The sequence below is a fragment of the Sander lucioperca genome, chromosome 10, assembly GCF_008315115.2.
Source record: "Sander lucioperca isolate FBNREF2018 chromosome 10, SLUC_FBN_1.2, whole genome shotgun sequence".
Taxonomy (NCBI): Eukaryota; Metazoa; Chordata; class Actinopteri; order Perciformes; family Percidae; genus Sander; species Sander lucioperca.
The window spans coordinates 32,889,656-32,901,513 of record NC_050182.1 but is presented as its reverse complement, the minus strand read 5'-3'; the positions used below and the strand labels follow the sequence as shown (position 1 = coordinate 32,901,513).

General features: G+C 39.8%; 1 protein-coding gene across 5 annotated transcripts in view; it reads right to left on the bottom strand.

Moving 5' to 3' along the window:
• Positions 1 to 215: 215 nt before the first annotated feature.
• The window catches only part of ice1 (KIAA0947-like (H. sapiens)), a 12,761-nt gene continuing 1,118 nt past the window's right edge, over positions 216 to 11,858 (bottom strand). For 3 of the 5 annotated variants that reach the window (XM_031298643.2, XM_031298647.2, XM_031298648.2), the window contains 21 exons: positions 10,164 to 10,275; positions 9,877 to 9,953; positions 9,735 to 9,772; positions 9,534 to 9,616; positions 9,281 to 9,357; positions 9,113 to 9,150; positions 8,904 to 8,986; positions 8,669 to 8,745; positions 8,396 to 8,433; positions 8,182 to 8,264; positions 8,047 to 8,083; positions 7,726 to 7,782; positions 7,504 to 7,593; positions 6,973 to 7,340; positions 3,825 to 6,359; positions 3,198 to 3,366; positions 2,763 to 2,923; positions 1,883 to 2,073; positions 1,644 to 1,744; positions 1,433 to 1,531; positions 216 to 1,045 (listed from right to left, as the gene is read on the bottom strand). In XM_031298643.2, coding sequence (XP_031154503.2) covers positions 846 to 1,045; positions 1,433 to 1,531; positions 1,644 to 1,744; positions 1,883 to 2,073; positions 2,763 to 2,923; positions 3,198 to 3,366; positions 3,825 to 6,359; positions 6,973 to 7,340; positions 7,504 to 7,593; positions 7,726 to 7,782; positions 8,047 to 8,083; positions 8,182 to 8,264; positions 8,396 to 8,433; positions 8,669 to 8,745; positions 8,904 to 8,986; positions 9,113 to 9,150; positions 9,281 to 9,357; positions 9,534 to 9,616; positions 9,735 to 9,772; positions 9,877 to 9,953; positions 10,164 to 10,275 — 4,714 coding nt within the window. In that variant the 3' untranslated portion in view covers positions 216 to 845. Of the gene's footprint in view, positions 1,046 to 1,432; positions 1,532 to 1,643; positions 1,745 to 1,882; positions 2,234 to 2,609; positions 2,924 to 3,197; positions 3,367 to 3,824; positions 6,360 to 6,972; positions 7,341 to 7,503; positions 7,594 to 7,725; positions 7,783 to 8,046; positions 8,084 to 8,181; positions 8,265 to 8,395; positions 8,434 to 8,668; positions 8,746 to 8,903; positions 8,987 to 9,112; positions 9,151 to 9,280; positions 9,358 to 9,533; positions 9,617 to 9,734; positions 9,773 to 9,876; positions 9,954 to 10,163; positions 10,276 to 11,858 lie in introns of those variants that run through there. The other 2 variants (XM_031298644.2, XR_004898497.1) reach the window with 2 other exon arrangements.

Here is an 11,858-nt window from a genome sequence, read left to right as displayed (position 1 = left end):
TTTATGTTAACGCTGTGGTAAATGGCTTTGAGCTATAAGGTATAAACAGCGCTCTTTTTATTCTTTCTTCAGAAATGTGGGTTTGTAAAATACGTATTCTCACATAGCTGAAACATACTGATCAGTTGAAATTCAAGGGGGCAGTTTAATGGCGTTGTGATACTGTATATTGCAATAGGGCAGGTGAGGAGAGAATGCACCAAAACAGACGATGATTTGGTTCAATATATTTTAATTTGAAAATAAAATAACCTCTGAAACTTTAAACTGTACAAAACATTTACTGTGGCAATCTTATTTTTCTTTCATACAAACATCAATACCTCATATTTACAAACACTTGAATGAAGGAGCATATACAACAGCACCACAGTTAAACCACAACACGTACATATTGTACAATATTTTAGAGCATTACCTGAGAATAGCAGAAAAAGGCAGGGAGTTATGCCAGTACATGTATTACAGGGTGTGGACAGTTTAAAATTTTAGGAAACCAAATTTTACACGTCTCCAACAATAAAAATTGAGGAAACATTTGCTACAAAATCAGAGTACATATACATGATGTGTTCATTTTAAAGTAGAAGTGCACATCCAAAAAAAACTAAAATCACTGTCTGAAACTGTCTTTGACAGCACATTTTAATTAAAGACTTACTATAAACCTCCAGACACCCTGTATTAGAAAAAGCACAAAACCCATTCATGTGCACACATGGTAAACAGCTCTCTCATAGGCTGCCAGTCAGCAAGTTAAAATGAACTTTGAGGTGCATAGTGGCATGTTCTTTCCCTCTGTCTTTAAAATAGGTACAGGCTGACACGCATGTTCATGTGGATTTCTACAGCATGTGCGTCTCTCTCAGGTCGACCTGTCTGCAGAGAGAAGCTAACTGGTTAATGCAGCTAGTAATAGCAGGAGGGACACTCTGAGATGTTTCTCCTCTCCATCCTGCCAGGGCATCCAGGGCTTGCTTGGGGTTGCACGGAGACAGGTCGTAGATGCAGTAGATGGCTGCTAACTGGACCTCCCATGGCACACCTGGGGAGAGAAGGCATGACGCAATTAGACTTCTTACTGGAAATACATCTGCTGGATGGCCTTTTCCTTTCCCATCAAGATGTCAGAGCATTGCAGTTATTGTTTTTATTTATTTGGCACAATTATGAGTAATAAATACAAACGCTCATACTTTAAAATGCCACGGTGATATATAAATACTGGAATCTGCTTAAATACACACAGGTAAGTAGTTGTGTGCCCACACGTGAAAAAGATAGAGATCAGATTTGTGTTCCAAAAATCATGATCAATGAAAGGCATGTCTGTGGGAAATTGGCAGCACTCTTAACACACAATAGAGGCTGTGGATCGGTTACAGCCAAACTGAATCATTCTGTATTTACCAAGGTTTCTCATATTTCATACCTTCAGTGTGTCCATGCCTACCCAACGTGTTGATGACGTTGGCGACAGTTACCACAGAGGAAACACACTTCTCTTCCATTCCCAGTTGACCGAGGCGTCCTATTTAAAACAAAATGACAATAAGAATTCTCAACAGTCCTCTGGTGATCATTGAATTACACTTCACTTCAGGTTATGGTTAACACCCAAGTCAATTAACGAAACAACTGACCTATGAGTCGGAGTACAGTGGCGACGGTCACATCAGAGACGGGGGCTTGTTGATCTCTGGGCTGTGTCACCCAAGTGTTCATTAATGGCCACAACTCCTTGCTGTCAAAGCAAAATGAACAGATTAGCACAGGATTACACAAGATGTTTGCTTACACAAATAGGTAACTTCTTTAACCAAGTTTTACACATTTACCCTAGCTTCAAGTCAGAAAAAATAAGTCCGAATAAGTAACATACCCCAACACATTATCATAGGTCCACTGCCACTTCTTGTGTGCACAAAGGAGTTGCAGTGTTAAGACGTGCTGCCAAGCCTCAGTTCCCAGGTCATGCCCGTACCGACTGTGTTTGGTGAAAGACAGGCGTGACCCTGACCGAATATCAGACAGTGTTCTGGAGATCAGATCATCAATGTCACAGGGAGGACTCTGCAGCGATATAGGGAGATAGGGCTTTAGAGGGCTTGTTCTACTTAATTTGAGAGGATACAAATGGGAAAGAAGAGATGATGTGATAAAGACAATGAACTCACTCTAAACTAAGGTCACACAGGTTAGAAATCAAACAGTGTAAAAACCTAAAATGCCCCTAAAGGTAGGGCTGCACGATATGAGGGAAATATTTAATTGGGATTATTTTTGAGTGATATTGCGATTGTGATATGATTCACGATATTGGAGGGAATGATCATTTTTGTATCATTATTCTGATTTTCATTGAAAGAAATTAAAATGATTATAGTGTGATTTTTTGCAAAGATCTGTACCAAACAAAGACTTTTTTTCTTTAGTCTGTAGGATATGATTTATAGGCCGGGACATCTCTGCAGCACCACAATACTTCATTCAGAATGGTTTGACACATATTTTGCCATCAACAAATATTGCGCCCCCTCTGCAATTTGGATATTGCACTAGTCCATATTGCGATTTCGATACAATTGTGATTAATTGTGCAGCCCTACTTAAAAGGTATTTAAAATTCAAAATGAAATGGCAATGTTTGCACCAGTCACTTCCTTTAAAAGTCAGAGGATATACATCAGACAAGCTGGATTTGAGTAAAACATTATATGCAGTATGACAAATATAGAACCCCATTTCTACAAATACTTTACCTTCTCCCAACCAAGGAATGCTGAAAGGCAGCTGAGGAGGTGTTCTTGTGCTTTCAGTTTGGTGACAGTATGTATTGCCTGGCACATAGAACTACCATGTGAGAGAACATTGGGCCATGTTGTCACCACAAACAATATCAGCTTAGCAGAGTCTGGGAAATCTGCAGTAGGGAAGACACAAAAAAAGAAAGAAAAAGCATTGATCAAATTTAAGCTTAAGTGGTGCCTTAGCTGGCAAGTACACTTGAGTGACTTTAGTTAAAAACAAGGATAGATAGATAAAAACAAAAATCTAGGTGCAATAAAGACTTCTTTATTCAACCTCCCAGTTAAGAGAAAAGACTTAGTTAGCCACAGTAAGTTAAAACACTTTTGCGGGTGTATCAAGTGTGTGTAAGGGGCTTTAAGGAATACAGTATGACACAAATTGCTAACCTTCTGTGAGAAGGCTGTGGGCCAAGATGTGAGCCTTCTCCCAGTCTCTCTTCTGTCTACAGATCCCTGTGTGGACTCTACAGAGGGCTTGCATGTAGTTAATGCTGAGATCGCTTTTCTCTGCTTTCAGCTTGTTCAGGATGGCCAAAATCATATCATCTGCCTGAAGCTGAAGAGAAAAGTGAGAAAACATGCACAAGTCAATTTTTCATAGACAAAGACTTCTGAAAACAACACACTTTGTCTTATGGGCTATTGGCAGGTGTTTTGACTTCACAGTTTTTGTCAGGAGGCAACGCAAGAGCCATTTGCATTTACATTCACATCTTCACGTAGTCACAAGTACTGTACTGTGATGGTATTGAGACAATTCTGTAAACAAGAATCATGTGGGTTTTTGTTTTTTTTAGCTACAATTGTTTTTGCAATAAAATAATATTAAACCTGTTTCTTTGATTCAGTTATGCAGATAATAATGATGGCATTGGAAATCAAATGACCTCAGAGATCACCTGAAAAATGCTAGTTTCTCTTTTAAGATGTTACTAATACTAGTAAAACAATGCAAAGTGACCAGAGGGTCAGAATTAAGTCAGTGGATGAATGGCAACAAACCAGCATACTCACCAAGCTGCTTTGGCAAATCTCAGAGATAACCTCCTTCTCCTCGTCTCTCAAGACAGGCTTTTTGGGCAGGTTACCAACATACAGGTGGCTCTGGATCACAGGCAATAGATCAAAACACTGATTTTCAATCTTCTTTAAATAGTTAACGATAAGATTTTGCTCTGCAGGTTCTCCACCTTCCGTGGATGGAGTGGTTGTCTCATTTTTGAGCCATTGGAGCATCGGAGTGTGGGGTGAGGTGGTCTCCTCTCCACTGTTTGAGGAAGAGGAAGGCACCTGCTTGCGACTGACAGTAGGAGAGCAGTTATCTAGCCGGAGACATTTGCTGCTTTTAGGTTGAGGCATACCGATGCCTTGTCTTTTTTCTCCTCTCATCTCAGTCTTGGTGAAGGCCGTTGAAGCGGAGTTGATAGTTTTAAAGCAAGACATCTGACTTTCGGTTGTTGTTGGTAATGTTCCACGCTCCGATGAACAAATGCTGAGACCGACGTTCCCTCTTAGAATGCTCAGGGTCCGGGCGTGGGCAGAGAGCTCTGGGTACATGGTGTCAAGAATCCTCATGGAGTTTTCCTGACACACGGGGGTGGAGGAAGACGATGGGGAAGAATTCATTGCCGTCACGGGCAGACGACCTGGGACCGGCACGGCATGTTTCGGAGTGGCAGAGCCAAACTGAAGTGGCGATGAGGGTACTCCGTTTAGAGATGAGGAACTCAGCTGCTGGCTGTTGGGTGTCAAGTAGGCCTGGACAGGAGTGGTAGGCGAAGCCAATCTATCCATGGGTGAGGGAAATGAGAGTTTCCCAATAGCCTGCCTTGGATTGATTGATTTGCCTGCCTTTGGAGGTGTGCTCAGGGGGGTTAGGACACGAGGAAGTGGAGGGCCCATTTCAGAACGAACTTGGCCTATGCATTCTGGTGATTGAGCTGTAGTTGAATCACCCACTGGGCTAGGTTTTCTCTCTCTGATCACATGTGGGCTTTGTTTTTCAAGCACTTTTGTACACGACTTCAAACATTCATTTTGTCCATTTGTGGCAGCAGCACTCGTCAATGAGGTAGTAGACCTACCACAGCGTAATTTATATTTGCCCACTTTATGGTTACTTGCGTCTATGCTGTCCTGAAGCAAGTCTTTGACAATAGCATTTTCAATGACACCTTCCTCCTCTAAACTAGGCACAGACTGTAGAGTTTCTTTCTTCGTTGAACTGTGTTCAATGTTAACACCGACATTCACTCTTTCTGGGTTTGCATGTATTTCCAAAGGCTGCAATTTTAAAGTGGGTAACAGACATGTAGGACTCAACTGCCTGCACACAGAATGTAGATTTTCTTTCATAGATTCACAGTTAACAGTCTCTTGGGAGTCAGAAAGGGAAGGTCCATGATCTGATAGTATTTCACTCTCCAAAGTCTCCATGTCAACATCCTTTTTTGAAGGAGTTTCAACATTTGCTTGACCAGATTCCAGCATGAGGTGAGCATGGGACTTGTCATCTTCCTTCTTCAACAGTGGAGACTTGTGAGGAGACGGAGGTCTATTAGCATCATTTGACTCTGAGGGAGAAGCTGCTACATCAACTGCTCCAGTTCCTTGTGCTTCATTCCCATCTTCCTTCCCAATAGGTTTTATGGATGCATCACTTTCAAGCCTCTCTTCAACAGTTTTACTGGAGACACTACCGATGTCATCACTGCTGCTTGAAAAACAGGAGGTATAGTCTGGCACATCTGTGTCCTTGCCAAGACAGCCTTTATTATCCTGGGGTTTAAAGACTGTGGCATCTTGATTGCCCATTTCTGAACCATTTTCTGGATTGGTAACCTCAGCGTCTCTCACAGAGTCAATGAATGTTGAGGAAGTAGCTAACTGTACATCTCCTGTTTCTTCAGAGAGTGCTGTTGTATGACTCCTTCTGGGTGACTCTCCACCATCAGGAGTGACTGTTTCAGCACCAGTAACATCACTCAGGCTTGTGTCTACATCCATCTTTGTAATAGTCTCTGACTGATCCTCGTTGGCCTTTCCTAAAGCATTTTCACTTTCAGAGATGCAACTGGCACCACTGCTGCTGGGACTTGCACTGCAGGATCCCTTTTGACTTTCAGTAGTTACCGAGACAACCTCAACCAAAATTGTTATGTCTGATGTGGAAGAAGAAGAAGATGATGATGCGGATACTAAACACATAGCCTCTGGCTCCTGCTCAGTCTGCATGTCTTTTTGAAGATGGATTTCCTCACCATCTGTGCTGCTTTTGCCCTTCATTTCAGTAACGCCACTCAACTCAATTTGTCCCAAGTCTGTGGAGTCATTTTCATTGGAAATGTGTTCCCCTTCCTGTGTTGTGACCACTGGCAAGTCTGCCTTCCCCTCGGTTGGTAGTGCAGAAGTCTTTGGACAGTGGCTTGTTTCTTCTGATGTTGTGATGGGTAAGGACGCTTCTTGGTGACAAGGAACCGAGTCATCAGAGATTTTGGGATGGTTTTCCTTTTCCCCATCAGTTGTCTCCGTCGATTCCATCTCTGTGTCCTGACAGAAAGAAGAACACACCGATGTAGTTTGCAATAAGATACAACCACCATGGCACTTTTAGAAGGACCAGGGTAATCAGAAGGCAAGAAAAATGCCAGTGCTAAATTGATTCACTTTGGAATTACATTACAGGAGTGTTGGTGTGACAAAGTTGTGCTTTGTTAAAAAGACACAATCTGTACTTTTTGAACATATAAATCACATGTATAGCCTATATCCACAAACAGGTTATACAAGGGAATAGTTTTGTGAGTTTCTCAATTGATCATAATTCAATTCAGTCAATTCACAATGACGCACTATCCAGAATGTACTTTGTTCAGTTTTGAATTAAAAAATACAATCAAGTGGTTTTGAAATATTTTATGATCAATTAACTAACAGCGTCCTGAACTAGTGTATGACACAGACATACCCTTTGGAAAGTGGTTTTCCATTCTATCTTCTGTGACTTCTTTTTAAATTGCTTGTTTATTCATTGTCATTATAATAACAACTCTTGCATTGCGCGTCTAAAGAGATTTCAACGTCACAAATGAATACAGGGGAAACGGCATATTAGTCGGTAATTTAAAAAAAGCATTTGCATGAAGCATTTCTGAATTCTTACCAAATCTGGTAGTGGTGAAATGCAGGCAAGCATTGGTTTGAACAATGCCATTATCTCCTCAACAGACACTTCGGACCTGCCCAAGTCAGTAGATGACTCCTCAGTTTTGTGTTCCTTGGACAATCGCTTTCTTTTTTTGGGAGTGTCTGTTTGTTTCTTGGCACTACTTGTTGACTGCAGAGATGCTTGCTGCTTGATGGCTTTCTCCCAATGAGGAGAGGCTTTTAACTGTGTAAAGGTGTCTTCTGTCTGCATGGGGTAACTGTGGGATTCTCTGCTCTTGTGAGAAGCAGACTGGGATGCGTTACTCAGATGAGAGTGCAGTCTGTTTTGTGGGGAGGAGTGTAGAACTTGCTTGGACCTGGACTCTGAAATTACAAAAATAAAAAAAGAAAGGATTGCAATGAATGCATGAATGGTGAAAGAAATACAAACAAAAACTGAGCAACAAGAAGTATTCAAAAGTGAGGACACTTGCTGAGTTGTGTCAATAATAACACAGATATACAAGAGAGCCTAACGATGCCCTACCAGGTAAGTGCAACAGGTCTGCTGAGGATTGCTGCTGTTGCTTAGGTTCCACACATGCCCACAAGCTCTGTAGAAGCATCTGGAACTTTTCTGGAAAAAAAACACACACACAAACAATCACATACTGCAAAAGTAAAAATTACAACAATCTGCTTTTAGGGTTAATGCATGTGATTCGATCCTCATGAATGTAATAAATAATAAGTGAGGCTGACTGCATACCTTTGTCAACTTTAGGCTCCTCGGGTACACTTGCTTGAGTTGATGTGCTCCTATATTCTGTAGAGAAGAAAAATCAGAAATTGCTTAAATTTGAACTTAAATGTGATTTTTGAGGCCAGAAAAGGTTGCTGCTCTTATATAGATCAGATTAACTTCCTGTACATTATGGCATGTGAAACCTAATTCAAAAGGTTGGGTGATTTGGAAGAGTTTTAGCTATTTTTCTTGATTAACGGAAAGCTAACTTCTTGAAGAAACAATATCCTACCACATCAACATAAGCATTCACTGTATTTATAAATGAAGTTGTTAGTTGTTTACCTTTGCTCATTTCTCTTTCCAGTTTCATCAGTCTCACCTGCAAATCAATTGAAATTATACACAAACAAAGGCCAGTTCAGTATTATTGAAAGACACCTCCACCAATTTTCCGTTTACAAAAGGACATTACTGCACCTGGAGGTCATCAATATTTCTCTCTAGCAGGATCTTTTCTTTGCTCAGTTGGGATATTTGATGATTCTGGTTGCAAACTGATTCTGAAAAAAGGACAGAAATATGTATAGCTAAACCACCAGACAAGCATTGTCATATCAACACAGATTCAAGACAGCCTTGTGAACATAATATAATTATTTATGTTGTGTGAAATCCAATTTTCAATACCAACCTTCAAGCAGTCTAACTTTATTTTCGAGGTTGTCCTTTCTGTTGATAAGAAAAAAAAACACGGGATGTTTTAGCATAATATCTTTTTAAAGATTTTCTCACAAACAAAAGAAGGTAAAGAATGACCCATGAATGATCATAATGTAACATAAAATTCATCAAAGTATCATAACAAATAACACGAAAAGACACCAGGAGAGAAAAAAAAAAAACATGACAATTCTTAAAGTCCAATTTAAGAATACACATATGCAAGGCAGGTGGAAGTTCTTACATGCTTGTTGTCTTGGCGTTCTCCTCTATCAACTTTTCAACTTGATCTGCTTCTGCCTGAGATTTCTTCAAAGATGTCTGAAGAGGTGAAAATACAAATTTCCAACAATTGTGAAGTTTCCTGAGCTACATTTAGGCTAAAGCTCCTGATAACAATTGTTCTCATTCATTGTCAGTTATGTGGTGCAGCAAATTCAAATGATTCAAGTGTATTTGGAGAGCACTTGTTTGCTTACCTGAGTTTCCAGCAAATCATTTTCTACTACGGCCTTTTCCCTCTTCAGCTGTGCATTTTCAAGTGACTGTGTTTCTGTCAATTCTAAGAGGTTGAAAGATAATTTAGCATAAAATCAGGGGTGCATTTAAACACATTTTTAACAAATAATTATTGACAAGTTATGTAACTCTTCAGTGGTAAAAGTTACAGCATGTGAATGCTAAGTACCTTTCACATCCTTTAGCTGGTCTTCAAGCTTCTTATTCCTGAGGGATGTAAAAAATAATAGTTAACATTTTACCCCAAGGATTATAACATTATATCATTATCTGCGCAGTCATAATTATGATATAATTATCTATTACTCTGCCATTGTCTGCAAGTGTAAGTTCTTACATGCTTGTTGTCTTGGCGTTCTCTTCTATCAACTTTTCAACATGATCTGCTTGTGCCTGAGATTTCTTCAACAATGTCTGAAGAGGTGAAAATTAGATTATTTCCCAAGATTATAAAGTTTCCTGAGCTACATTTAGGCTATATATATATATATATATATATATATATATATAAAGCTCCATTCATTGCCAGTTATGAGATTACAGCAAATTCAAATGACTGAAGTGTATTTGGAGAGCACTTTTTTGCTTACCTGAGTTTCCAGCAAATCATTTTCTACTACGGCCTTTTCCCTCTTCAGCTGTGCATTTTCAAGTGACTGTGTTTCTGTCAATTCTAAGAGGTTGAAAAAGAATTTTGCAAAAAAATCAGGGTTGCATTTTAACACATACTATTATTTACAAGGTATGCAACTCTTCACTTGTAAAAGTTACAGGATGTGATTTCTAAGTACCTTTCACATCCTTTAGCTGGTCTTCAAGCTTCTTATTCCTGAAGGACGTAAAAAAAAAAAATAATAGTTAACATTCTACTACCACAAGGATAACACCATTATAATAGAATTATCTGCACATTATGTCATAATTATCTCTTACTCTGCCATCGTCTTGCTGTTCTGGTGCTTCAATTTTTCCATCTCTTCAGACATCTGTTCATAGGTCTTAAGGGCACCCTATAAGAAGAATTCACAGTGTGAATATCAGCATAATGGCAGAAAAACAAACAAAAGAAAAGAAAAAAGCAACTAACGTTTAGGAAAAAGTTGGGGAAATGTATTCAGAGCTGGGCAGATTTTGTGTTGTAGCACTAGAGACAGATACACTATTACCATCATGAGGAATATGCTTTAAATGGGATTCTACAGAGAAAGAGCATACTGTACCTTCTTTTCCTCCAGTTCTGCTTGCACAGATTCATAATCTGCCGTCTTTTTCTCTAGAGTAACCAATCTGATCTGCAGCTCTTCCAGCTGTTGTTGAAGCCTGATTGTGTCACTGCATAAAGCATGTTAAGAACAGGAACATGTTAAACCCAGTTGCATGCAACATGAAAGAACATATCTGCCTGTGTATTTATTCTTCAAAAACGAGCTACATGGGAAGATAATTATTTAAGTTCTTTAAGTATATTAGCCCTACAGAGTATTGTTTCATTGACGCCATTATGAAAATGAATGTTGAGGGTAGAAAAAAAATAATATCTGCATATACAATACTGTGCAAAAGTTTTAGGCAGGTATGAAAAAATGCTGTAAACTAAGAATGCTTTCAAAAATGGAAGTGTTAATAGTTTATTTTCATCAATTAACAAAATGCAGTGAATGAACAGAAGAGAAATTTATATCAAATCAATATTTAGTGTGACCACCCTTTGCCTTCAAGACAGCATCAATTCTTCTAGGTACACTTGCGCACAGTTTTTGAAGGAACTCGGCAGGTAGGTTGTTCCAAACATCTTGGAGAACTAACCACAGATCTTCTGTGGATGTAGGCTTCCTCAAATCCTTCTGTCTCTTCATGTTATCCCAGACAGACTCGATGATGCTGAGATCAGGACTCTGTGGGGGCCATGCCATCACTTCCAGGACTTCTTGTTCTTCTTTACACTGAAGGTAGTTCTTAATGACCTTGGCTGTATGTTTGGGATCGTTGTCCTGCTGCAGAATAAATTTGGGGCCAATCATACGCCTCCCTGATGGTATTGCATGATGGATAAGTATCTGCCTGTATTTCTCAGCATTGAGGACACCATTAATCCTGACCAAATCTCCAACTCCATTTGCAGAAATGCTGCCCCAAACTTGCAAGGAACCTCCACCATGCTTCACTGTTGCCTGCAGACACTCATTATTGTACCGCTCTCCAGCCCTTCGGCGAACAAACTGCCTTCTGCTACAGCCAAATATTTCAAATTTTATTTTGACTCATCAGTCCAGAGCACCTGCTGCCATTTTTCTGCACCCCAGTTCCTATGTTTTTGTGCATAGTTGAGTCGCTTGGCCTTGTTTCTATGTCGGAGGTATGGCTTTTTGGCTGCAACTCTTCCACGAAGACCACTCCTGGCCAGACTTCTCCAGACAGTAGATGGGTGTACCTGGGTCCCACTGGTTTCTGGCAGTTCTGAGCTGATGGCACTGCTGGACATCTTCCGATTTCGAAGGGAAATAAGCTTGATGTGTTTTTCATCTGCTGCACTAAGTCTCCTTGGCCGACCACTGAGTCTACGATCCTCAACGTTGCCCGTTTCTTTGTGCTTTTTCAAAAGAGCTTGAACAGCACATCTTGAAACACCAGTCTGCTTTGAAATATTTGTCTGGGAGAGACCTTGCTGATACAGTATAACTACCTATATACTATAATTGTCATCATACACCTGACTACAATCCTACAAAATCCCTGACTTTTTGCAAGTATCTATAAGAATTGATGCTGGTTTGAAGGCAAAGGTTAGTAACACCAAATATTGATATGATTTAGATTTTTCTTTTGTTCGCTCACACGCAACTAAACAATCATTATTTACATTTTTGAAAGCATTCTTAGTTTACAGCATTTTTTCACACCTGCTTAAGACTTTT